The sequence below is a fragment of the Mauremys mutica genome, chromosome 16 (assembly GCF_020497125.1).
Source record: "Mauremys mutica isolate MM-2020 ecotype Southern chromosome 16, ASM2049712v1, whole genome shotgun sequence".
NCBI classification, from domain to species: Eukaryota; Metazoa; Chordata; order Testudines; family Geoemydidae; genus Mauremys; species Mauremys mutica.
This window is the reverse complement of record NC_059087.1, coordinates 21844540-21872335: the sequence shown is the minus strand read 5'-3', so window position 1 is coordinate 21872335 and position 27796 is coordinate 21844540. Positions and strand designations below refer to the sequence as shown.

Sequence of the window (27796 nt, the reverse complement as noted above, 5' to 3'; positions counted from 1 at the left end):
AAATAGCCGATGAGCAATTTGGGTCTCTGACTGGAGAAGCCTGCTATGGGGGAATCCCCTGTTGCTCAGTCCATTTATTTTACGTCACAGGAGTCCAGTTGGCATTCAGGAAGGATTTAAGCTCCTGGTGGCATATTAAAAGAGATGTTGATTCATGTCCTAGGCATTCTCTTTTTAATGCTCAGAGGACACCTCTCTGCCCCCTAGGGTCTCCCAAAAAACCCAAATCTAGGCAAGTTGTCAGAAAGTCAATTCCCTGGGGGGCTATGTCCACCAAGTACTAGACGCTCGCGCGATTATTTTCTTTCACGTAATTTGCTTATCCAACCCTCGTTAAATTAAACATGAGGGTCACTGTAGCTGCTGAAATCCAGCATGCCCGTATTCTTATTACATTATTCATTTAACTCCACTGTTTATTGCACACTGTAAAGAGGTCTGCAACAGAACTGTGTATAAGCTAACCACCCTAGATTGTTGCATGCTTAAATGGTATGCACCTTCTACACAGAAGCTGTTATGGTTTGAATTAGGGATTTATGAAAAATATTAAATGGTTTTAAACGGGTTGTTAAACCAGTAAGTATTAGTTCTCACTGTTTTAATATATTGCAGTTAACAGTGGGTTTGAGGGTGGGGGTGTCACATAATGGGATGGGGCTGCAGAAGCGGAACTTTCCCAGCCTCTGAGTTCTAATGTTACTATGACAACTCAGTTGTCACCAACCAGGAAGGGAAGGGAGGGGACGCAATGAGGCTCCACCCAAGCTGTTGGCATGATCCGATATGTGAGCGTGTGACTCTGCCTCATGGTGCCACAGCCTGTCCCTGGCCCCCTAACCACACAGTTCAGACAGCTGCAGCCCGTGCTCCCTCCAGGGACTCTCTGTGTGCTCGGCACGGGTGTGTCTGGGCACCCAGCCCCACTGTCCCCGTGGCCTCTCACGGCTGCTTGTACAGGCTGGGGCTCTGGGGATCACTGCATCCATTTGCACACCCCCTCCTGCTGGCCTGTTTGCCATGTGTCTGCAGCGGCTTTCAAGGGACCCAGTCAGGTCAAAAATAATACATTTAAAGCACAAATCTTCACTTGGGTGCCAGTACTAGGCTAGTTCGTTTCTCTGAAAAATGACGAAGATAATATATACGTGGGGTAGATTGTGAACTTGTTAATGATCAAACCATTAACCGATATAACCGATATTTGAATAGTTTAAATAGGTTCTTTTAAAAACAATATTTACATCCCTAGTTTTGAAACTATTCTCCCAGTGTCATTAGCATTTTAGATATGACATTCATTACAAAAATGTTTCTTACTGTCCCTGAAAAGGGATTTTTTCCCCCATAACAGCCATCTTATAGAAGCAGAAAGCAATTCTGCAATAGGAAATAGTAAACAAAATAAATGAGTTAGTTTTCCTTACTAGGTGACCTGGCTTTTTTAACACTGCTTTTTAAGGCTGCAACATCCCTGAGGATGGCAGCAAGAAATTCATTGTGCCAAGAGTTGTGGTTGACACATTTCTGAATTGGATGATAATAAACAGTACAACCTAAGAAATTTCCATCTGATATCCATCTTGAACTACCTGTCACATTTATATCTTGGCCTCAGATTTATTAGCATAGAGAGCACTTAGCATCAGTTTCTGTTTTTCTTATACTGATAATGTGCTGGAACAAATGTTTTGAAAATATATTTTAAAATGTCTGTTAACCCTATTGTGGGAGGCAGCTGCAGCTCTGAAGACAGTAACAGAAAACACCCTTTGAGCCTCTAAGAGCAGCAGGATGAAGATCTTTATCTTGGAAAATGACCTTTTTACAGCCATAACATGAACCAGATGAGTAAGAAAGCTTTGGACATTGATGATGAATGAGACTTTTCTAAGATTTCCAGGGCTCACAGTCTCTCTGTTGCTAGAGCTTTCACATTTCTCCCATCTGCAAGGGAGACATTGTGGGTAAACAGTTTTTCCCTTTCACTCTCTCACTCTGTGTGATGACTTGCCCTGTCGGTACTCAGGAAATGGAACAAGAATTCCTCTTGCTTTCAGCCCCCTCTGCACATATACCCCATTGTCACCCCGGTACTCACACACACATCTGTGCTCTCCTGTCTCTGCTCAAGAAGGAAAATAGGAGCTCCTCTGCAGACGGTAATTGCATCCTTAAAGGAAGTATACAATGAAGCTCGTGGTCTTTTTATTGTCTTTCAGGTGCTGGAGAATCCACTAAGCGATCCCATGACCAGCGACACATTCTGGGCAGCGTGGCTACTCTTTGAATTCTCAGTCGGTGGTCGGATGTAACTCGCACAGTGAGACTTTGTATGATGGTCTGCGGTTCTGCAGTGATTGCCCCTTTCTTGCCAAAAGAGGCAGTCCAATAACACAATGTAGTTTAACTGGGCAAGGAGACCTTTCTAATTGTTTACCAAGTTCATTTTGGCTACAGTTTTCTCAAGAGTTTTAAAAGTAACAAACAAAAGCAATGCTCCCTGTGGTTCTTGCAGATCACAGACTTTAACTGGGACAATTTGAAACTGCGTAGCTGTTGCAAGTATTTAGTCACTGGTTCTATGGAAGTTAAATTGTTCAGGTCACCCCATATTCGTAACTGTGTATCTGGACGAGATGGTTCTGGGTCCCTCTATTGTTGTCATTGATGAAGTTGTGTAAAAAGCCCCTCAGTTCAAAGGGAGTAAAACCTCAGAAATGTCATCTACAGTGTGGATGCCCTGTGGGTTTGTTAGGGCTGGAGAATTTGGGACCTAGCTGAGCCTTGATACAAAGCTGTCTCCTCCCACCTCTGCAGTTCGCCTGTGCTGTGAATTCTGGGGCACTCCAAATCCCATAGTGCCACAGATCGCACATTTTGGAGCACTATCGAATTCATAGCACCCAACAAAAACTGTATTATAGAGGATGAGATGGGGAAAGCCAGAGTGTCAGGGCTTAGTAGCAGGTGGACCTTGAATTCCCCATGAAGGTCAGAGGAATGGAGAGGGTGGGGACATCTGAAACCCTTTCAGTCCACACTTAGAATTCCCAACTCCAGCTGGACAGGAGCTCTGCAACTGGTCCTAATGGTTGCCTTTCCCACAGTCTGCAGAAAAGTGAAAATGAAGGCCTGATTCTCTACTGCCTTGCACTTACACCTGTACAAAGTGAACGTAGAACACTGCCATTTTCATTCGGTAGCATATTAAATTGACTTTGCGTTTATTTTGCAGGTACACATTGACAGCTTGAGGTGCAGGGCAGTGGAGAAGCAGGCCCTGTATGTCCCCAAGTACCTTGCAAAGCAGCTTTTGGGTTGTGCAGCCCCAGATTCCCTCAGACTGCAGGAGTATGTGGCCTCTAATAGAAATTGGTAACTGTATTCAGCTGAAGTCTAATACCTGAATTTTGGGCAAATATCTGAGGCTCCTCACAGCTCTGATCGGAGGAGTACACTGCTAACAGTTCCTCTGTTCAGATACTTTTTCCCAAACCAGCCTCCAAGCCATCTGCTTCTGCTCCCTCTCCATTGTGTTTTTTTTTGTTATATCACAGATCAGGAGCCCTACGGTTTTCCTTTTATCTCATCCCGGAGCTAGAAAATGGAAATTGTGAGAGAAATAGGGGAGGGGAGTTCATTTGCACCCAGGCTTAAAAACACTGAGGGGCAAATCATTGTTTAGCTTTTTAAGTATTTACCACAATTGTGTACTTTTTTTAAAAAGATTGTGGATCACAAAAGAGGATCCTCCTTGCCCAGAGTGAAGGCTGATGTCCACATTGACTCTCTTGTAATGAAGTAATTTTGCAAATAAAGGTTATGAGTGGACATCTCTCTCTATGGTTCATTTTCCACAGAGTAGAATATTATGTGCTTATAAAAAGACTTTTAAAAAGCATAATTCCACCAGGCTGGAGCTCGGGCTCTGAAGCCCACCCCCCTCCCTCGTCTTCAGAGAACTACATTAGTGCCAACTCGGGGCCTGGAAGTTCCCGCCCGCAGCGTCAGTGCGGGGGAGTCACAGCGCAGCACGTTGGTGCCCCCTGCTGTTCGCACCCCCGGAGTCCGAGCGCCGGGCACTGTAGACATGCCCTGAGTTTAACTTGGGCTGTTTGGGTTTGGAGCTGAGAGAGAAGCAGAACAGCCGTGTTATCAAAGAGAAGGTTAAGAGGTGACTTGATCACGGCGGAAGAGCAGGTACTCGGGGGCTGTTTAATCTAGCAGACCAACACAGACCAAGATCAAATGTCGGGGAGCTGCAGTTAGAAAAATTCAAACTGGAAATGACATGCACAGTAATTAAGCACTGGAGCAGATTACAAAGGGCTGTGGAACGTTCTCCATCAGTTGGGGTCTCTACATTGAGCCTGGGGGTCTTTCTAAGCATATATTTGTGCTACTGCAGGGTGTGCAGGCAGCTCCCTCAGGAGTCCATCTCTATGGTTCTTACCAAAGTCTCAGTACCTGCACTGGCATTTGATTGCTTTTTCTAACTTGGTTTCCAAACCTTTTGCATCTGAGACACTTGTGTTTGGAGGGGGCTATATGAGATTGTTGTTGTTTTTTAATGAGGGGGATTTAGATGAATTGGAGTGTATATGTGGTCAGGAAGGAAGCAGTCATTTGATGTAGTGGAGGCAGAGGGCCTCTTTCAAGTCATTTTGAAATGTGTTCTTCCTATTGTAACAGACTGGCTTTGTGCTGTCATTTTCAACACTGGCTAGTTAACCCATCCCTCTCATGTGTAGAATAGTCTTGCAGCATGGAAGGGCTGCCACAGGCCTCTTGTTCTTAAAAACTACATAAATAATAAAATGCAGAGAAGAAAATGCTGGTCCCTTTAGAGAGCTGATGTTTCAAAGCAAGTCTCAGTCCTGCTTCCTTCTGCCTCCTGATTGGGTATGGATCCTGGTCTGCCTTTAGCAACAGAGACAAATATATCCATCTCCTTTGCAATTGGCTGTAGCATGCTGTTGAGCCATAGCAACAGCAGAAGATGGCTCTGTCTGACAGATACATTAGGCTGCAGTATCTTACAAGAACAATAAAGCAATGGGCACTTCCCTTGTGTATCTAATGTGCAAGTGGCAAATGAATAAATAAGCATATTTTGGAGGAAATGCTGGAATCTTCACAAGACATGGAAAAATAAGCACGCACGTCCAGAAGCTGCATATAACAGGCATTTCCAGTGTGAACAAAGGGCTGCATTGTGATTTCAGTGACTCTGGTGTAAAATCCAGAGTTGAAATGGCCTTCTGTTACCCCATTCATGAGGGATCCTGGTAAATGTAGACATAGAACACCAGAGAAGGTATTTTATCATTTACCCCAACAGAATAATCTTCTGCTGTCATTATCTATGATACAGTTATTTTGTGGTATGTGATGTATATGCATGAAACCGTGGAGGGTTCCATATCACTGTTACTGAGGAGAAATGCCTTGAATTACAAGGAAAATTATGCCTGTGCCATAGTGAGGCATATTTCTGGCACCTTCTTCTGAAACATCTGGTACTGGCTACTGTCAAAGACAGAGCACTGGATTATTAGACCATTGTCTGACCCAGTGTAGCAATTCCTACATTCTTATTGATTACAATTAAAGACACCATTTTCTAAGAGAAATAACATGCTAAGGCATGCAGTTGTTTGAGAGATCATACTTCTTGAGTGCTGGAGGCAATTATCCTTTGATCTCTTACCTTACAACAGCAGTCCACCTTGTATTGTTTTATTTTTTTAAAACTATCCAAGAATTTAGGGGGTTATTTGTGATGCAAGAATGAAGCTCAAATCCTCAGAATTCCTGAGGTAGACTATCTGGAGGCTCTGGTAGCTACTCCATAGTGAAATTTACATGACAATTTGCTCTTAAAGCAGGAATAAAACGGCTCTGTTTCACAGTTTAATTAATTAATTAATTAAGTTTCCAAATTTGGTACAAGTGCTCTTCAGAGGACAATTGAATTTTCTAGGTCATTTCCCAGATGAAATATTTTATTACTTCTCTTATCTGATCATTTAAGTCTTGGTCTATCATACCCAACAAATCAAAAAAGTGTGTTCTTCATATTCATCTGCAAGACACATGAAGTCAGGTGCCTGAAGCAGAACCCCAATCTGACCAGTCTTTGCATCATGTAGCCTCAATAATACTGAATTTTTATGAGAGATTTTGAGGAGCTAAGTGCAGTTGAACAGGTATTTGGAAAAGACATTCTTGCAGAAAGTCTCAAAGGATCTGGCTTTTCATGTTGACCTACTGGGAGCAGAGTGGAGTTCAGAGATGGTTTCCCCATCTGTAAGCTGGCAGACTGGATCCATGGTGAGGGTATAGAAGAAAAGCCAATGAGTCAGCACTGTACATCAGTGGCCACTATTGCTTGATCCTCCCTGCCCTACAAAAAGTGGTGCTGAGAGGAGTTAGTCTTTAAGGGAGAAGGCAGGGAAATTATTTAAATGACGTTATCTAGCACTATCTGGGTCAGTATTAAAATCATCCACTTTGCATCTTGCCTTGTTCTAGCTTCCTGTGCTTTACAGCCCTGATATTTTGCTGTGGTTTCCTAAAGGTTTTGCCTATTGATACAATACAGTCAATAGAAACCACAGGAGTGCAGAACTAAACAGGTTCAGAGTAGCCCAGCCAGGGCAAAATCCTGTCCTGCCTACAGCTGGTGTGCTCAAAGGAAAATGGATGCAAAGAAAATCTTCACCTGTGCAACAGCAGGGTGTAGGATTACAGTCCTGTGCTCCCTTCAGTGCTAGACCAGGACCCAGCTAACACAATGTTGACCCAAGAAGTGTGCTACACCTGTTTTGGGAATAGCCAGGTCCTTCCCTCCTCCATGCATATGCTGCCTTATGTAGCAGGCTGTGGATATGGGTGTATGTGGTCTTCCTGTTTGGAGCAGCAGTAAGAAGTGCTGCTGAGCATGTTGCTGCTCTGCTCTGTGCTGGTACTGCTATCATTCCTCCACCCTTATAACATGGCACAGCCTAGCAAAGGAAAGATTTTGCCCCAAATCGAAAAACCAAAATTACAGCATTTCTGTGTTAAAATGTAAGTATGACCCCAGAGAACAAAACCCAGTCTCTGCGTACCCACTGTGTTAAATGATCATGGAAAAAGAGATGGAAATCTGCCATAAGCAACTTCTGCAAATCCTGATTAGTAGTCACTCTGCAACGAGACGAGTGGTTTCCATCCATTTCCAAATAGGAAAGTATCCACATTTCTTAAAACAAAAAAAAAAAAAAAACAGCCACCACAATCAGCACCTCTGGCAGTCCCAGCAGAGAGGCCAAGGACTGAGTGGGACATGGAGACTGAGCTGTCACCTTGCTTGCAAAGATGGTCCTCGGGGTTAGGAATGCAGTACATTACCCGGCAGTTTGAAGAGGCTTGCACAGCAGTTGCCCATGAAAAGTTTCTCTGAACTCAATCTACTGAACTCAAACACCAAAGAGAATTAATTATATGGGAAATAGATTTACCTGCTTTGGGCCCCCTGCGCAGTCTCGGCCAGCAATCGTATTGAAATGGTTGATCAGAGACCTATCCTAAACAAATGGCAGAAGAGGCAGCTTCCAAAGCCAATATTTTCAAGTGGCCACTCAGTGCTCAATTTTTGGTGCTCAGTTTGAGTCAACTTTGGCCTCGTTTTCAGAGGAGCACTTTTAAAAATCAGGCACCATGTGACTCTAGCTGGGCCTCTAAAATAAGAAGCCATTTTGGAAAATGTAGGGTGTAGTACTTTCATTTTGTCTCTCCACCTCATTCATCTTATCCCTAAGGTCTTTCACGACTCAAAATAGATCGTAAGGTTTGAACAGCCATAAAAATTATTTCTTGTGAAAGATGTGGGCCAATTTTTTTAAAGTGGCCACTGATTTCTAGTGCTTCAGTTTTGGGTGCCCAACCCAGGTCACCTTGGACCTGATTTCAGAAATGCTGAACACTGAAACTGCATATGAAGCCAAAGGAAGCTGTACGTCCTCAGCCCCGCTGGAAAAACACATGCAAAATATCCTAATTTTTTCCCTTTTGATGTTTACTGATTATAGAAGGAAGATTTTTCTTTCCTATTCTTCCCTAGTGTGTTCTAGTGAATTTTTGTGATGACAACTTATCTTGTTTTCCTATTTATTCCTGTATCTCTAATTAGTTACTTTTGATTAATTACATGATCGTGACTTTTTTTTTTTATTTCCTGTCTCGACAGGACAGTGGAGGGCACTATGGTCTGAACCAGCCCTCTAAGAGTTAAAGATAAAGCTGCTTTGCATTAGCTGCGATGTGCTTGCCATTGCACAAACATTCCACTACTGAGTATGCTTCACAGCTCCCTGTGCATATCTTTGAATCATTCTGGCAAGGGAAATCACAGCCATAATCTTTTATTCAAACATAGTGCTCATTCTTCATTAGACTCTGAAGTGAAAAGTGCTTGAGAATATTGTATTTCACATTGTGAGGGGTGTTTATCATTGTCCAGGCATGAGATAGTGCTTTGAACACGCAAAGGGCTACTGTTTGTAAATACTCAGCATTATTAAATATTGTGCAATGACCCCAGGCAGGTTTCACTATACTATACAGACCTCCCTTCCCACTACCTTAGTGAGTAATAGCCTCATTGATCTTGCAGAATCCACTTCCCTTCTCTCTTGAGTACTTCCCCACATTTGCTGAATATGTTCTCACAGCACGACCGAAATGCTTTTGTGTCGAACCCAGCATAATCTTTCTCACGCTTCACTCTATTCCATCCTTTTCAGTTGTGAGGACGTTTCAATGCAAATGGCTTACAGATTATGATCAAGGTGAAATATGATGAATTATAAACCATACCATGACTGCTTAGGGGACTCTACGGGTTGTTAAAATGGGATGTATGGCTTGACTAGAAATATGTGATTTGAATTACAGTATTTCCTAGTTTGAGAGAGATTCCGTTTTTCGGTGTGATACTTAAACTGTGCCCCCTCCTGTCTTCTGCTTTGACCCGACCATTGCTTGCAGCATTCTGCCCTCGCTGATGTGAAATTCTCACTTTAATACAGTAAAAATGGTGGCTCTTAGCCTGCTATACTGTACAGTCCATCATCATAGTATCACCCAGTCCCCCTAGTCCCAGGTGAACTCCCCAACATGTCCCAATCCAGACCCTCATCATCTCCCTCTCTTGCTCTCTTCACCCCTCTGCCCTCTTTACTTCCTGGCAAATTCAGATTCTTCACGGGGGGGGGGGGGGGGGGAGCTACTTAGCTTCGCCTGCCCATCACTTGGTAATTCCGCCTCTTTTCACTCTCCTTTCCTCAGTGCTTTGCTCCTTTTCCTCTCTCTGCTTATCAGAGTCCCTAGGGGAAAAAGTCTCCTTATTGCAGGGGGAGGACAGACGGAGGGCTGCTTGCTCCAGGGATGAAGAGGCTGTCAGCAGCAGGAACCTTTTAGGCTGCCGTTGCGGTGTTCCCATGACCCAGAGGGCATGCAGAAGTGTGTGCCTCCACTGTTCAATCTGCTTCTGCAGCTTCCCTCAAGGGTACAGGGAAGGAAGAGGATGCTTCAAAGCCTCTTACCACCTGCAACCAAGGAGGTTGGCCTTGCAGCAAAATGAGGGAGAGAGAAGATGGTTCTGGGAGGGGGTGCTGGCAGCTTTCCCTGCCACCTGCTTCCTCCTTGCCAATAGCCCCTGCAGCTCTGCCCCCGTCTGCTGCACTCCATTCCTGCTCCATGTCAGTAACATGAAAGAAACTGATCTAAGACAGCTTTCCTCTTCCTATTGCTCCAGTATGTAGCAGAGCAGTGAGGACAAATGACATTTTAACAAGGGACTCTTGCCAGCCCTGTGTGGCATGTCAGTTCTTTACAGCTGTCTGACTGACATTCCAACAAAGTACTGGTGCTGCCCTAGGTGGTGATGAGATTCTCAGCACCATAAATGTCCAATCTCTCCAGCTATAAATCCCTGCTCTATGTGGTAACCATGCCAACAACTTTGAATCCCATTTTATAAGAACAATATTTCTGAGCTCTGCTGGGAACCCTGGAGCTCTGCAGCATTATGCAAAATGCCTGGAGTCTGAGTTGCGTGGGAAGCCCTGGCACTCTGCAGCATGGTACACTACATGTAATGCTCTGGTTAAGGGTCTGTCAGCATCTCCGTTTATAGTCTCATTTTTTCAAGGGGTTCATAATTCAGCCCCTGGATATTCTGACTGAATGAATCTCAGTGCACCAAGTTCTTAGTGACATATTAATGATTATTTCTTATTTGTATTGTGGTAGCTCCTAGAGGCCCCAATTAGGGACTGAGGCCCCATTGTGCTAGTCTATGTACACATGTTTAACAAAAAGACAGTTCCTGCCCAAATAGCTTGTGTGTTTTTTAAATCAATTCTGTCCCTTCTTTGGCTATAATCAAGCTATCCACATGCTAGATAAAATCTTGACCGATTTTGGATTTTGCCACTGTCAGACTTGGAAAGGTCTTTGATTTTAAAGGAGTGATGTTTGACATCATGTGACATGCCATTTTGTAAATTCATGGGAAAAGATGTGTAGTGGGGCAGGTGAGGCAGAAGCAGCCAGGGAGGTTGTGGAAACCTGCAGCTAATTAGGGCGAGGCTTTGTTAGGAGGCAGCTACTGGGGCAGCCCAGATAGAAGGAGCTGCCCAGCGGAGCAGAGGGGAGTCTCTCCCTGAGAAGCAAGGGAAGAGGACTGGCTCCTAGGGATAGTACCTGAGCTAGAGCAGTGCTGGGCAGGCTCAGGGGAGTGTGAGGTAACAGACCAGAGCTCACCCGCTAGGCTGCAGGCCCCTGCCAGAGAAAGGGCCAAGAAGGTGCAAGGGCCAAGGGGAAGTGGCCCAGGGATGATAGGCAGACAAGGGCGGGGAGAAGGAGGGCAGAGAGGCTGCTGCTAGAGGGTCCTTGGGTCAGGACCTAGAATAGCGGGTGGGCCTGGGTGTCCCCCCCGCCTTCTCCCTTGCACTGCACCTGGTTGGGGAGAAGCATAGCCAGTACAGACTGTAACTTGCCCCAGAAGTGAGGGGCTAAACTTTGGGTTGTGGTTGGCCCCTGTGGCAGGTGCAAGCCAAAGGAGTGCTGTGACCCCAGAAGGGGGGTGAGAAAGGAGTAGTGGGCACTGCCGGAGGGCAGCCTCCTGAAGAGGACACCGCCGAGCGGGGGAGCAACACAGGTCTGAAAGAGCAGACAACAGGCAAGACACCCACTCTGGAGCCGGACTGAGCTAATTCCTGGAGCAACCAGCAGGAGGCACTGCGGTGGTGAGTCCCGCGCTGTTACACGATGCTTGAGATATTTTAGACTGAAGAATGGCCGTTACAGAGGGGAAGCAACTTTTTAAAAGACATTTCATGGGAGTGTTAGTTTTTGTTGCTAAATCTACATTCATATGAGAGTCTAATACAGATTATCTGGTTTAGCAGTTAAATAAATGTACCTGTTTTAAAAATACATGTTCATGTGCGCTCCTCACATGTCTGAAACAGCTCCACGCACCTGGAAAGTACAAGTTTCCGAAAGTGTAGGTACAATTTATGGGGCTAGTTAATTATTACTAGGGGATAACCCAAGCTGCAAAGTTTGTCCCTAGATCCAGCTCTTTCCAAGTTTGGGCATTTGATCTGTGGTTTTGGTTTGGGCCCATCTTTTATTATTACTGATTAATGTAAGAATTAATAAGGATATCTCCAAAAAGTCTAATTACCCCTTTTTCAGAGCCTGATCCCACTCACAGAAAGCTCCTTTTGACATCAATGGGACTTTTGCATGAGTAAGGATTAGACTGATAGTATTCATTCTGCTATGGTTTTAGAACTGATAACACTGCCTTCTCTTAAAAATATATGCTAAACAAGAAAAGAAAATGACATCACAAAAGAACTACAATAAAGAACACAGGATTTGCCAAGTCTTATTAGACCATTGGCCTCTCAAGACCAACGTCTTGGCACCAGCCATGATATGTGCATGGTTGATTCTTCAGAGGAAGACTGATCCTTCACCCCCTAATGCACCTGTCATGTGGGGTGCTCTGATGACGGGTCAGAAATGGCTCATGTCTCAGCCCATTTATTCAGTGTGAATCTGCTGCTCCCTTTGAACTCCCCCTCTTCCTGTTCACTTCCATATTTTGCAACAACATTGTGGATAATAGCATGCAGCTGCCACACATTGTTGAGCAAGGACTACTAGACAAAATGACCTAATCACCCCAGATGTGTAGAACTATTTGCATTCCATAGAAGGGAGATATGAAACTTCTCAAAGGGGCACTGCTACACAGAATGTTGCAAGTCCCACCCCTCCAGCTTCCCACAACACCCCCCTCTCTAATGGTCTAGAGTATTGTGGAACAGTGCTCCCATATCAGCTACATACCATTGTAGTGGTTGTGAGATGGCGTGATGGGATTGGACACTGGTCTGTGGCAGTGACAACCAGGGTGTAGCGTCCATGGCTGATCTCATAGTCCAGCTCCTTCACAGTGCAGATCTGCCCCTGAAAAGACACACAAGAGTGGTGGGTTGTCTAGTGTGAGGGAAACTAACCAAACAAACGGGAGAAATAGGGTAACAGCATGAAGAGATGAAGTTGTTACTAACTGTGGTGCTGTTTGTGAAAGGTGCCCACGATATTCCCCTCTGCGATGGCATATGCAACTGTGCCATTGGGCCCTTCATCCCGATCCAGTGCCTTGATGGTAATGAGGGTGGCGTTGAGGGTGGCTGGGCCCACATTGGGACAAGTCAAAATACTTTTGACAATGTTATATCTTTAAACATAAGATTTTTATCACCCATATTTTATGCCTAATTACAGTTTGTTGTTACTGGCCATTAAATTTATCTAGTCCTTTTTAAAACTAACTACAATATTACAATTAACATTAAGGGTCTAACCTAAACTCCTAGGGAATTTGGAGTTAAGGCTAAAATTTAAGATTGACATAATAGACCAAATTGTACTCTTGGTTACAACAGTGCAAATACCACTGAAAACAATGGGATTATACTTGGCATGAATGCAAGCAGAATTCACCACCTCCCTATAACTCATATGGATGAGCTTTTCCCATTCTTGTTGGTAAAGCCTGGATGTCACCCTACATTTTTAGGGAGGCATTGTGGTCTAGTAGCTCTGTCACTCACTTTCTGAGACACCTTGGACACTTTTCAACTTTGTGTGCCTCAGTGTATGTCTACACTTGGAACTCACTCTGGCATAGTTCCATCTTTCCAGGCTGTGAAAAATCACACCCCGGAGAGATGGAGCTATGCCAGTCTAATTGCTGGTGTAGACGGTGCTGGGTGAATGGAAGAATTCTTCCATTGACCTAGCTACTGTCTCTTGGGGAAGTGGATTAACTATGCTGACAGGCAAACTCCTCCTGTCACTGTAGTGACTGTCTATACTGAAGTGCTACGGCAGCGGAGCTATTTAAGTGAATAGAAGAAGAATATTGTATCCACTTACTGTAGGAAATGCAGCCCCAACCAGAATACTAAAAAACTGTACGGTATCTATATTTGAAAATGATAAATGGGCATATTTGGGGAGTAGGTAGGGAATAAGCACACACCCTTTTAACGACACTGCAATGAATGAGACTGAGCTTTTAGGACGCATGAAGTGGGATAACAATCCACTGCTGGTCTGCCCTGACTACAATAAGCTTCAGGGATAGACAAGACATATATTTGGGTTGATATTTATTTATTTTAATTTTTATTTCTGCAAATGAACAATGTGGTAGCTAACATTTCTGCAGGCTCTGCCAGCATCTGCAGCACTTCTGTAATATTGCCCATTAGAAGTAGTTTTTATGTACACCATTTACTTTGTCAATTCTGTAAATATCTAATACTATGAAATAAAATATATACTAAAATATAACATAAGAACATAAGAACGGCCATACCGGGTCAGACCAAAGGTCCATCTAGCCCAGTATCTGTCTACCGACAGTGGCCAATGCCAGGTGCCCCAGAGGGAGTGAACCTAACAGGCAATGATCAAGTGATCTCTCTCCTGCCATCCATCTCCATCCTCTGACGAACAGAGGCTAGGGACACCATTCTTACCCATCCTGCCTAATAGACATTTATGGACTTAGCCACCATGAATTTATCCAGTCCCCTTTTAAACATTGTTATAGTCCTAGCCTTCACAACCTCCTCAGGTAAGGAGTTCCACAAGTTGACTGTGCGCTGCGTGATTTAATATAAATTAGTGCCATCACTTAAGCAGCATAATGTTACTGGCATATTCCCATTATTGGAGGGTCATAATAGCTGGTATGCAGCGTTTACAGTGACCACCAGTTTCAGTGAAGTGGGGTATGTGAAAAATACAAAGCTTACATTGAAGGGAGAACTCTGTGTTTTATTTCTCATACACAATGCCAATAATGCACAGGTAAAATCACGCATTGGAGAAAATACCACCTAGGCGATGGCTGTGCATAGAAACATTCTACACCCAGCAAAATTGTACATAGGAGAAAAATCACACATATTTGTAAGGCAACGTATGATGTGTTGTATGATTGCTGCTGGCATACAGTTAACACTGCTGTGTGACCTTGTGAGGTATTAGCCACCAGCTGAGGGGTGCCTGGACATTGGCTAGTGGGGATTCTCTGGAGTGGTCAGTGGATTTCATGGCAGCCAGGCCTTTCCTTTCAAGGGGTTAGTAATAGCTACTTTCAGTGCTATAGCTATAGTGTGTATGCATGGCAGCAGGCCAGCCCCAGCACCGCCTCCTTTCCTCAGCTGCTCTGCACTACCCCCTCCCTCTCTCCCACCTCCACCTTTGCAGCAGTAAAATGCAGCATTCGTAGTGCGCATGCGTTTGCCCCAGTCGCGTCCTGGGGTGGTTATTTATAGTAAGTGACGTCACCTAGAAATAGAACGCGGGGGAGCAGCGCCTCCTCCCCTCCCCTGCGGTCTCCTCAACTCCGCCCCCTTCTTGCCCTCACAGGGCGCAGGCGCAGGAGGCGGCAACAGTGCGCGAGGCACAGAGCGGGGAGAGAGAGGCGCGACTCGCGAGCTGTACACGCTGGTGAGGGAACAGAGCGAGCGCGCGATCTTCCCCCCGCCACAGGCACTGAGGTACCTACCAGCCGCTGCCCCGCGAGCGCGACGCGCCAACGGCTGCCGAAAAGCCCGACGGTCACTGAGCGCAAGGCGCCAACGGCTGCGGAGCGAGCGCGTTCGCGCGCTAGGTAACCCGTGAAGCGCGAACTCTCCGCTTAGTCCCCGCGTGAGAGGGGTGCCGCTGAGTGCCCAGCCCGGCAGTCACTACGGAAGCGGCCATGGGGGACCGAGAGCAGCTGCTGCAGCGAGCCCGCCTGGCCGAGCAGGCGGAAAGATACGACGACATGGCCTCAGCCATGAAGGCGGTGAGTAGGGAGCAAGGTGTTGGCTGCGAGTCCCACGCGGAAGGAAAGCGGGAAGCTGGGCAAAGGCGGAGTTGGGCCCCGGGGTGTGGGGGGGATGCAGCCGGCCTTTGGGTCCCACCTGAGGGAAGCAGGGCTCAGTGGAGTCCCGTAGCACGGCGCACTCGCTGCTGTCCCCCCTCAAGAATCATGGGTGGCGCCTTGTGACTCGGCGCGGGGAGCCTGGGATCTGTTTCGGCAAAGCTGGGAATGGAGGGGGCTGGTCCATTCCCCACTGCTGCAGCGGGGTGTCCAGCCCTTGCCCTTCCGCTCTCCGGCAGCGGCGTGTGAGCCCCCGCCCCGGTACGCTCTTGACATTTCCTCACGGAGGGTGTGCGCTCGGGTGCCTCTCCTCTTTCTTTCTCAGCGGCGCGTGTCCGGGGCAAGCGGATGGCATAATGCTTTTGTCCTTCATTTGCCGGGGGGAACTTCCTCTTCCCCATCGATCCTGCCCCGCCCCTGTCTGACGCCGGCCCAGGCCCCCCCCTCCTCCGGGGTGGGCCGGAGATGCTGGGTTTGACCTTGGAGTGGTGGTTTAGCGCCTCCAGGTAACCTGGGACCAGTCCTAGAGCTGTAGGCGTGGGCTGATGGTGCTGTATGTATGGCCCGGGCAGTCTCTGTGCTTAGAGGTGGGTCTGGAGAAGCCTAACATGGCAAGACGACCCTTTCCTTTCTAGATGTTTCTATGGCATCAAGAAGGCATAACTGGAGGAGGCCTTACCCACCAACCTGGGGAGCTTTCATTCAAAGATCGTGTAATAGCTGCATCCAGGAACATAAACACTCACAGCACAAGATCCCTCAAGGCATGACTTTCTTTTTCTCAAGGCAGTAGAAGAATTTGCTTGCTGTATTGCCTACAATCTGTACGTAATTTTGAATACTTAAATGCATTCAAATAGTATTTAAAGGTAGATTAAACTTGCCCCTTTAAAAAGAAGCATTTAACAGTAACTTGTATTGAACACACAATAAATTAGCAAACCAAACTTCTCAGGTCTAAACTATATGTGAGATCCCGTGAAGAGTATTTTAGCGTTTAAAAATTAAATATTAAATTAACATTCAATATCCTTCCAGATATTTGTGCGATGGTGCTGTCTAAATAGACAGTCCCTGCCCCAAAGAACTGGGCTTCATGTGGAGTTCATATTATAACAAAATCAATCCATCCATGATCCAAAATGTTACAATACATCAGACTCTCAGTTTATATCACATGCCTTTAAAATAAAAATTAAAAAACCTCTCATTCTGTTTGGTACTGATTTTTATGGTCTGCTTTGTATGTAATCTCGTACAGCACAATCTCTTATGGCTAATAGAATTCTTACACAAAAGTGCTCTTGGATATGTCTGTAACAGAGCTATTATGTTTGAAGTGAGAAATTATATTAATGGCACTACTAGATTTGCTAATTGAAGTGGGAATGACTCTGCCTTTAGAAATACCTTTCATTGCTCATTCTAAAAAAATTCTTACTTGTCCAAGCCTATGTACAGGTTTTAGTGAAGTCTATTGGTGACCCAGGAAATATTTTGTAAAATTGGAATAAATTTAGAAATATAAAAATGCAGCTGAAATATTTTTACTATTTAAAATTTCCTATTCAAATATTGGAATGCATGAAATTAGAAAACAAAAGCAGAGTGGAGCTACCGTCTTTCAGGAAATGCTGCAGATAATTAGTGTTTGTCTAATAGACCATTTTAAATTTAAAAATATTTTGCTATTTTTTTATCATTCCATCCTGCTTCAAAATCATTTGCCTTCGCTTTCCATATTTCCTTTACCCTCCAATAATGCATATGACAGTGCAGTTCCTCTAGGGCTCTAACTTCAATATTTGTCTCAATGCATTGAATTTAGACAAAGGTGCTAATTGCTTCTTTAATATATACCTCACATAAACAATTATAAACATACCTAAAATGGAAGTTAAAATGTTTCCACTTTATTACAAATGATGAAAACTGTAGTTATTCCTTGAATACAAAAATAGTTAACTCCAGTTTCTCCAAGTATATTTTTAATAAAATGTTGGTTAGCTGGATACTTTTTTTGCAGGTTTTCATTCTAAAACATGATGTAACTTCTAGAACATCCTTGTACATTTTGGGCAGGTTTGGGGGAAAGAGTGGGAGCTTACATTTTTATGCGAAAGGCAATGTGTTATGTGGGCTCTTACAATTACACACAACTAATGTTTCCTCTAATTTTAGTACATATAACCTAAACAAAAAGCTTCTATCATTTAAAGTAGCCCTACCCCTGTAAAAAAAATAAACTAATTTACAGAGGGAAATATTTGCTATCTGACAATTACACACACAAATGTAAACTGATGTGAATAGTCTTAAACTAAGACATTTCTTGATATGAGGATGCAAAAAAACTTGTGTATAGTGGGAGAAATACATCCCACGTTTTCTGCCAAATAGACTAAAGACTTTAGCAGTATGTTTCAAGTTAATGGTAGTTTTGTAAAAAGCTAGTTCAAGTAGAAATTCTAATAATTTAAACCTGATAGGAAATACTGTATATTTGTTAAAGTAATAGTACAATCATTAACTGCTGTTGAGTTTTTCTTCTTGGCTGAATGCCAGCTGTTTCCCACCTACCATGATGAATAGCAGGAGAGGAAGATAAAAGACTGCGGTGTGACATAGACAGTGAGTTTGGTTTTCTTTCAGAACCCTAACGTTCCCTCCATGAGAAATACAGTTAAATGTACCTCTGTAAAATGGTATTTTGCCAAAGGATGTGGTACATTCATTTAAGTAAACCCTTCTCTAGGGCTCCAGCAAACTAACATTACTTCTTGTGCTGGACTTCCATATTGATGTTTTTAATTATTATACAGAGAACAGGAACAGGCCATAGCTGTGGAAAAAAAACAGATATACTAAAAGCATATTTTTATTTACTTTAAATATGGCACTTCACATGTCTGTGACGTTTGAACAATTATATGAAGAAGCAATATTGCATTAAATGCTGCTTTGTTCGAATGAATTTCAGAAATGGTATGAAATACTGACTAATAGCAAAAAGGAGTTAAGCTATTCTGCTGTATTACAACATGAGCTGTAGAACTCAAAATATATGAATTCCTGTGCATTTTGCTCAAGATTTTGATTAGTCTGTATTGCTATTTAATGTAGCAACATAGTGACCATATCTAAATAACTTATTCATTTCAAATTAGTGTAAGTAGAACTGAATTATTAATTTGAGAGGAAGTAATCTTGAGTAATACTTGTGTGATATGTGGAATACTGAACTCCTTGCCAAGGCTCACTGCAGATGGAAAGAAAATATATAACATTAATGAATATGGTATGCACACCATTTTCAGTTATATTATTTTTATTTCTTTATATGTATAATAGGGCTCTAACTTAATTTGTAGGGAGCTTTTGAAAGTTCCTCTTTCATATAAGGTGATAAAGAATTTTGACAGACTTGCACTTTCAGTATTACATCATCTGGCTCTTTTCTCTTTCCAGTGATTGTCCGTTTTTGGTAGTACTGTGTGTGTGGAGAAGCAGGGATGCTTTTGATCTAAGTGCTACCCCTGCCTGCTGCAAGACTGTCTAGTGCTTTGTCCTGGTTTGATACTAAGGGTATGTTTTCAATACAGAGTTAACTCGTGAGATTAGCTTCCAAGGCCAGGTCTACACTACGGGCGGGGGTCGAATTAGGGTACGCAAATTCAGCTACGTGAATAGCGTAGCTGAATTCGAGCTACCCTAATTCGAAAAACTCACCCGTCCAGACGCGGCGGAACCGAACTCCGCGGCTCCAAGGTCGACTCCGCCAACTCCTTCTGCCGAGGTGGAGTACCGGAGTCGACCGCGGCGCTTCCGGAGTTCGAACTATCGCGTCTAGATCAGACGCGATAGTTCGAACTCCGAAAAGTCGAACTCACCGCGCGGGTCGACACGGTAAGTGTAAACGTAGCCCAAGTTAGCCTTGCCCAGGTGTGAGCAGCCACACCGCAAAGCCATACCCAGGTTACTGTGTTCTCCCTGATGATGCTGTCACCTGTGTTTCTCTAGGACTTTTGGGGTCTCATCCCATGTTCTTTATGCTATGGTAAGCTGAGCCTCTCTGATTCTTTCTGAGTCAGTTGTGGGAGAACTTGGGTGTCCAGTTGGTCAGACCTGGGGAGAAGGGAGTCAAATTGTAGAAAGACATTAGAGAACTGTCAGTACTCATGATTTAGTCAATGTCACCACTGCACAGTATGGCAGTTACCAGCCTGAGTTAAATCGGCACCTGTACTTTAATCTACACTCCCAGACAGGCCAGCTAGCCTGAGTTGAAAGCACAGGTAGACTCAGGTGAGTGGATTTTCTGTGTGGAAGTAGGCTTGGCAAGGTGGTCAGTTGAATAGTCAAAAAGGTTACTTGACCACCTATTATTTGATCATCAAATATTCAGCAAGAATGTCCTGATATAGGTGCCAACCTATCTTTTTGATTGCATCATGGTGCCGTTCTTTTTTCTTTGGGGGGGAGTGTGTTAGAATTTTATTGTTTTGCATTTTTCTGAGTTAAAATAACTCCATTAAGTAACTTGTTTTTTGTAAATGAGGTATAACTGTCTATCTGAGGCTAATCTTATTGGAGACCATAAAGTCTTATTCCTTTTGTTACTGTTGATACTGTTCTAATAAACTAGTGCTTGAAAATATTTGACCATTTTTGACATCTGACCAAGCATGACTGGGCAATTGACCAGTTAATTTTGGATTGGTCAAATTTCCAATCTTATGTGGATGGGAGGAGGGTTAAGGGCACACCTAAATAAGAACCTGAGCTAACTGCATGAAGACACACTGTCAGTGGCTCTTTTTCTTATTCCTAGCACTGCTGTGGCTTGTACCATAGTAATGTGAGAGCATGTTTTTTGTTGACTATCAGGTAATAGGTAAAGTTTACCAACTGCAAAGCCCAAGAGCCCTCCACCTCCAGCAAGAGATGGCTATGGGTATAGGGGAAGAAAAGCTGCCTTCTGTCCTTCAATTCAGTGTTTTTCAACCATGTGTGGGAGATGGTGAGGTTGAGAAGCTGTCTGCATTGCCATGGACCTCTTCATTACATCAAAATGTGTATCATCCATCACCAATGAAAATTTATTCCTGCAGTGGGTAAAGCAGGAGGTTACACAGTGACAGCCACCTTCTCCCACAGTATACCCTAATACGGTTGGCCACTGAAGAAACTTAAATGTGCAGGCCTGCAACACCCTGCTTCTCTCACTGAAGCAAACTACAGGAGTAATGTGATTTGGAACCTTGAGACTCCTGTTAGATACCCACCCATCCAGAGTTGCAGGTAGCCTTCTAAATGAATGGACAGCAGAGTGAGTGAACAATAAAATAGTGCAAAAAACCCCTTCCAAAAACACAAATGAGAAAACTGGGCAGGAAAAAGAAAATTGACAGAAAAAAGTGATATTCTGGGACATAGGGCAATGGCTACATTACAAAGGAGGGGTACCCATCAGTTGATCATGGGAAGGCAGGGAGTGCTTCTTCAGAAATTGTAGAGCAGTGTTTCTCAGGGAATGCTTCGCAGACCAGTGCCAGTCCCTGAGATTTCCCTTACATAGTTTAGGAAGGCAGCAAGCTGGTCTCTGAAATCAAAAAGATTGAGAAACACTGTAGAGAACTCCTGCCATGAGCAGAACAAGAGCAGTGCTGAAATAAGTCAGTACACTGAATAGCCTCCTCCTAGCATGAGCTACTGCTGAGTTGCAGATCTTGAGTCCCTTTTCCTCAGTTGTAGACAACTGACAGGCCAAAGAGCTGAGGTTACAGTGTAGTTTTATTCCACCCAGGCAGCCCCGATAAAAAAAACAGGTCTTTCCAAAACTCTGTTGAGATTTAACAGTGTATGGTCACTAATTCTACACTGAGTTTAAGGCACTGTATGTACCACATACTGTATTGTAGTCACCATTGTGTACAGAGGTGAATGTGCCAACGCCTGTTTTGAAGGTAATCATGTCAATGTCAGTTTCTACATGAAACTAATCTGATTATAACCCTGTGGTGAAGGGGGGGGGGCACGGAACACACAGATTTTGGAATGGTGTGGGTTTGTTGTTTTTCACTTGTATGTATTCCTCATCTAAAACATATTTTCAGAATATGATTCCAGGTTGAAGATTCATGGTGATGCATAGATAGCTTCAGCATACAGCCTACAAGATTCCATACCTCTCATGTCTGACAAAGGCAAATGGGAAGTAGTGTTGAGACCACTACTGGGTGAGATAGTTAAAGGTACCCTGTTTAAAAAAGAAAAAAAGAAACTTCTTTTTTGTACTTTTTTTGTTTCTTTGATGTATAAAGACATCCTGAAAGCTCTCATTCTCTCTCACACACACTGCAGGTTTCAGATGTATTCTGGAAGTTCTCTCTTCCCTTAATTAAAGGAATGGGTGCTGAATCCTTGATAATGATCTCTAACCACAATATTTGAGAGAAAACAGGTGTTGTTAACAGTTCTGAACTAAGAATAAAAATAACTGAGTTAATCAGGTTTCACTTCCTTGATACTTGCAATCTTAAAATCCTATTTCTTGTTCCACCATCTGTAGTCTTCCTAGGACAGAAAACTTCTAACATTTTAAAAAGAAAAAGAAAAAAGGGTCAGAACGAATCTTCTATTAACAAAAACGCCTTCCCTTTCAGGCTACCTTAATAAATCATAAAGCAGCAAAAAAGTACCCACAACGGTTTTTAGGTTTTTTTTTTAAATCACCTTTTTAATATCTTTTCTACAAGAAGTCAAGGTATTTGCTTCCTTCAACTTGAATGCTAATTATCCTTCATGACCCTGGCTTTGCACTCACTGTGGGAATTGCATGTTTTGCCACATGACTTCCCCAGTATGGATTTGCAAAGGGACTGTATCTATAGAACAGCTGTGTGGAAAGCAAGCCCTGTTTGTCATACTATTTTTGGGATGTTGAAGTTACCAAGCTGTTCTTAAATTTCCTTTAATAGGGAAAAAAATCTTGAAATGTATGTATGGCAGAACAAAATCTTCTGATTTCCTCTGAAACCCCTCACTTAATGTAGCATTGGATACAAAGCATGATACAAAGACACTGCTGGTCTCCTTGCTTAGTGGCATTACAGTGATGGATATGAATTGGATGTCCATACAGCTGCTTCTATATCTTTCAGCAGCCTCTGTTCCAGTTGACCTGCTTGCAGAAATGACTTAAGAGATCTCCAGAGAGTGGTGTTGAGGAAACTGCTTATTTGCCTTGAGGTTGCTGCTTATGTGGTATACCACTAGATTCTGTTCTGTCAGTTCCTCCTGGTCAGTACATAATAGGCCACTAGGAGAAATATTAAGACAGTTTGAGCTATGTAGCCATATGTGCTGGTGATACCCAGTTCAGTCTTTTAATCAAATCCATTAGGTGCCTATCTGTGAGAAGATCCTGGATAATGTTTTTTTTTCCTCACTGGTGCCTCTGGTAAGGAAGGTGCAACCTTCCTCTTGTGTAATACATGCTCCCATTTAGCCTCATGCTTGTGACTTGTTTGTGCTAAACACCTTTTTGGAGCTTCAGGTGATACAGAATCTAGTGGCTTACTAACTGGTGCTTCTTGTGTGGAGCATGTTAGACCTGTGTTCTGGAAGTTGCACAGCCTGATATTTTTCTTGTAGGTATAATAAATTGTGTTCATTTTGAGCTATAAAACCAAGTGTGGTTTGGATCCTGGCTGTTGTGTTGACTGATGCTTTATGTGAAAATTAAGATCCACTGAGACACTTAAGTCAGTTTTAAAGATTGTTAGTTGCCAGGGGTTTGGAGGAAAGTTTTCAGTTGAGGTCTTTTGATGCTACGAGCTTTCCTGTGTTGGTCTGATAGTCAGTTTGACTTTTGCACCAGTCCTCTAAGTATTCTAGTTACTCACCCTTTTGCTTAATGGAGGGTATGTACATGATTTGAGTTTCTGTTGTGATTGGAGAGGGAGAGTTCTTCAGTTATTTTTGTCAAATGGCTTTGTAATTAATATGTACTAATTTGCTGTCCAGTATCCATGTGTTATAATGCACTTTATTTTCAACTTTCACATTTTTTAAATTTTCATTATGCACACAGTTGTGGGAAATTAGGGATGCTTAAGTTTGAAGTGGAAAGAAAGGCCTTGGAAACTAGAGAGAAACTAAGTGGGAGGGAGAGATAAAGGCAGGAGCATGAGAAGCATGGGCATGGAAAGAAGTTGGACAGCTGATGGGTTACGTTAGCTTTAAGAAATATGCTATAGATACAATGAACTGAGGCTAAAGATGGTGTATAGTTTCTCTAAATAGCAAGCACAACAAATAGTTTTGCTTTGGTTATCATTCAAATTGTCTCTTTAAATGAAGATGTCATTAAAGAGGACTGTAGTTGGTTCTTGGGAACCTAGCTTTCCCTAGGTTGCCTTGGAAAATGCTGCTCTCTGTCATACTCTTAGACTTTGAGTCACTGAGCTGTATGGAGGAATGGGTAGCAAGCACATATTAAAGAAGTTAGTTACTGTCTCTACAGAGGTTCTCATGGCAATAATGGTTGCACCACATTTAGAATTCTAATTTTTCATTAAGATGAACTATTTTATATCTGAAAAGTTAGACACCATTCTTGAATAGTTTGAGTTACTGCGGTACTCTAGAAATAGAAGTTATCCTTGAATTTGGTGAGGAGAAATTTAAATTTCTTTTAATAGTTATGATATCATGTTGGCTTCATCTCATTGGCAATGGGAAGCAACGATTTTCCTTTGCCACATTAGGGTTTTTTCCACAGTTGTCACAAATTTTTAATATGATGTTGCTAATGAAATATGCTTAGTATTGTAGACTCAGATAAGTCAAAGCACTTGCATTCACCAAGAACCACCCCCCAATTTAGAACCTCCAATTGTTTGCTAAAATAGAACTAATCCTAATCTATAGAGTCTAGAAACTGTCTTCACAAACTATAGTAGAGTGCAGTGAATCAAATGTATTATAAATGTGATATTTAAAAATATTACTGAAGGTTCATGAGTCAGTAACAATGCATTGTGTAATTATTGCAATATGTGGTTTTTAATTTACTCCCAAGGAATATTCCTCTATCTTTTGAACTTTCCAATTTACTCCATTTTATATAATTTCTTCCCTTGCCCAGCTTTGAAATCCTGGGTTGCAACCACCATTTTAGCTGAAAACAGGACAAATTTTAATCAGATTGTGTGAATTACAGTCCCGAAGGTGCAGTGAAGGACGTGTTGTGGAGCAGTACAACCCAGTTCTCCTCCAGTGGCTAAGCATACCGTTTCTTCAGCATGCACCCAGGACCCCACAGCAGGGTTGAATATGGAGAGGAACTGAATTGTCTGGCACTGTCCTGTACTTCCACTAGGCTGTTGGGCAGTATAACACATTTGAATTCAATAGGAAAAGTATGTAGTGTATTTGCCTTTTTGGAAAGAGTTTCCAAATCAGTTGTCTTCCTCTTGAATACTTCTGCATCTTGCCAGTTAGATGCACACTGTTCAGTGGCTGTTCTTAAGTCTCCTTGATGAGACTTAAAAGTGTAGTATAAATGTTTACAAATACCTTGGGGAGATGGTATGGTAAAGTTTAAAGTGAAATGTGATTTTTTTTTTTTAAAGGAATTGACTTGCACTCAGGTCTTCAGTTTTGGTTAAAGTGAACAAGAATGCCATCATGTCTAGGAGGAATTTTTTCCTCTTGCAGTTTCTAAATCAGTCATATTGAATGTTTGCTTTTTCTTCTTCCTCAAAGCCAAGTTATTTTAAGTTGATCTTTCTGTGTATATTTGCAGGTGACTGAGCTGAATGAGCCCCTCTCCAATGAAGATAGAAACCTGCTGTCTGTAGCCTACAAGAATGTTGTTGGGGCTAGACGATCTTCCTGGCGAGTCATCAGCAGCATAGAGCAGAAAACTATGGCGGATGGGAATGAGAAGAAGCTGGAAAAAGTTAAAGCATACAGGGAGAAGATCGAAAAGGAGTTGGAGACTGTCTGCAATGATGTTTTGGCCCTCTTAGATAAGTTCTTGATCAAGAACTGCAATGACTTCCAGTATGAGAGCAAGGTCTTTTATCTGAAAATGAAAGGAGATTACTACCGCTATTTGGCAGAAGTTGCTGCTGGTGAGAAGAAGAACAGTGTTGTGGAAGCTTCAGAGGCTGCCTATAAAGAGGCTTTTGAAATCAGCAAAGAGCACATGCAGCCCACTCACCCGATAAGGCTTGGGTTGGCACTCAACTTCTCAGTGTTCTACTATGAAATCCAGAATGCACCTGAGCAGGCCTGCCTTTTAGCCAAACAAGCCTTTGATGATGCCATAGCTGAGCTGGACACACTAAATGAGGATTCCTACAAGGACTCCACACTTATCATGCAGTTACTTCGAGACAACCTCACTCTCTGGACAAGTGACCAGCAGGATGAGGAAGCAGGAGAGGGCAATAACTAAAGAGCTTTCATCCCAGCCCTTCTTCATCCACTCCACGATCCCCATTATCACCATCCCACAATATTTCCTTGCCACAGTTTCACTAAATATCTAGTGCTAAGCATATCTGTATTGTCAGCACAGCTGTTCAGATCTGCAGTCCTCTTTATCAGGAGGCAGTTCTGGATAAGTCTTCATGAGCATTGCTGGATTGATTGATTGATCTGCCCTGTTTATCATAGTTGCACTTGAATGGTGCAGAAAGATGCATATTAAAGAGGCATTTTAGTTTGCCTATTGATTATCAAATATGGGCAAGAATAATGGAAAGTGAATTAATCAAAAGTCTAATCTTAAATTTTCCATTTGAAATGAGCTGATAGTGTTTTGTTGAGCAGTACATCTTGTGCATGCAAAGCAAATTAGCCACCCCGAAAACTTTTTCAACCAATGAAAACAGTTAAAAAGCTGATGTGAAGTGACAACTTAATTCTATTTATCAGTTTACAAACTGTTCAGAATGTGAGGTTTTGGTAGCAACTTGCTTTTTGCCTCTTTAACTTATGATGTGCACAGACTTTCATTTAATGCAATGCATCTACTTAAAAGTTTTGATACTTGTAACCTTTTTTGCAGTTGTTTTGAAATATCATGAATTTATTTTTTGTAAACTCTTTGGCTGTTTAGTTGTCTGTGTATTCTGACAGCGCCATGTCAGTGTTAGCCCATGTTAAGATGGATGACTCTCTGAGATGCCAGACTTCTAAATTTAATGTTTTGGAATTAAATGAATAAAATAAAATGCTGCTTCGGAAATATTATCTCTACATGAGCTGTCCTGTCATCTTTTCATAAGAATGGAGATTTATAGAGGTGTCCAGCCTGCAAATACAGTCCTAAATACATTGAAGAAAATGTAGCAATCCAAACTAAATATGTAACATTGCTCACCTATATCCCAGTGGGGCTGCCAATTGCATATTCAGTGCAGTAATTTGCTAGTTCAGCTGTAATTCAAGCCTGCCGGTCAATGTTTACAAGATTCTAAAGAGTATCGCTTGTTGACATACTAATTAGGTAAGAAAAAACTTGTATGTACTGCTTCTGTCCATGATGACTTATACATTTTTTTCCTTAGAAATTACAACCGAGTTGCTTATACCCATTAATGAATTTTGAATTAAGTTTCTTTAACAGAAACCATAGCATTATCTTACTCTTGTCTATACAAACAAAATGCAATCATGTTGCTTAATTAGTGTTGGATCTTAAGGAGTTCCTCTCAAACTAACCTAAATCTGATCCCCCAAATTCACTCATTTGCTGTATCTCCACTTACAAATTAGTTAATGTGTTGATTCCTTGTGTGCTCTTGTATTAACCTATTTAGTCATGTTCTTTTCTGACCTCAGACACATTTTTATCTATAACAGGCCATCACCCCTCACCCTGTGGTTTAACTTCAGCCTGAGGTCACTGTGCTGTCCAGCCAGCCTCTGCAGTTCCTGAGAGCCCTAGGCAGCAGAGTCCCATTCTGGAGTGGAGTTGAGCTGGCTGAGTCTTGGCTGAATAAACCTTTTTTTTTCTGATTCAGCAACTGGCCAGTCAGCCACAGACGTCTCAGAGAGGAATTGCTTGACACCCTGCTTCTCTCACCAGTTGCTCACAGCTAACAATGTCCTATGTAGAGGGAGGAATATTCAGCTGATGAGTAGCATACTTTACCCACCCAGTTTCTACTGTGCAAGGCTGTGGTCGTCTCACAAACAGCTGCTGTTCTGAGCAGCTTCGTCCTATGTCCTTTCTGTGTTAAAACCTACCAAGTTCAATTA

The 27796-nt window shown here is 42.8% G+C and overlaps 2 protein-coding genes and 1 long non-coding RNA gene across 5 annotated transcripts in view; 2 read left to right on the top strand and 1 right to left on the bottom strand.

The window, feature by feature from the left end:
• The window catches only part of LOC123350926 (anomalous homeobox protein-like), a 15771-nt gene extending 13370 nt beyond the window's left edge, over positions 1 to 2401 (top strand). For both annotated transcript variants that reach the window (XM_044989847.1, XM_044989846.1), the window contains one exon: positions 2223 to 2401. In XM_044989847.1, the coding sequence (XP_044845782.1) occupies positions 2223 to 2241 (19 nt within the window). In that variant the 3' untranslated portion in view covers positions 2242 to 2401. The remainder of the gene's footprint in view (positions 1 to 2222) is intronic.
• Positions 1 to 15882, bottom strand: part of LOC123350928 — a 29057-nt gene extending 13175 nt beyond the window's left edge. Inside the window, exons 1-2 of the long non-coding RNA XR_006573880.1 lie at positions 15558 to 15882; positions 12418 to 12537 (exon numbers count right to left, since the gene is read on the bottom strand). This is a non-coding gene — a long non-coding RNA (uncharacterized LOC123350928). The remainder of the gene's footprint in view (positions 1 to 12417; positions 12538 to 15557) is intronic.
• YWHAH (tyrosine 3-monooxygenase/tryptophan 5-monooxygenase activation protein eta) lies at positions 15147 to 26791 on the top strand. Of its 2 annotated transcripts, XM_044989848.1 has the most exons (3): positions 15147 to 15439; positions 16153 to 16281; positions 25329 to 26791. In XM_044989848.1, exons 1-3 carry the CDS (start codon positions 15353 to 15355, stop codon positions 25983 to 25985), a joined length of 873 nt encoding a protein of 290 aa, XP_044845783.1. In that variant the 5' UTR covers positions 15147 to 15352; the 3' UTR covers positions 25986 to 26791. The 2 variants fall into 2 exon arrangements, with proteins under 2 accessions (XP_044845783.1, XP_044845784.1); XM_044989849.1 differs by lacking the exon at positions 16153 to 16281 and having other exon boundaries at positions 15149 to 15439.
• The last annotated feature ends 1005 nt before the right edge of the window (positions 26792 to 27796 follow it).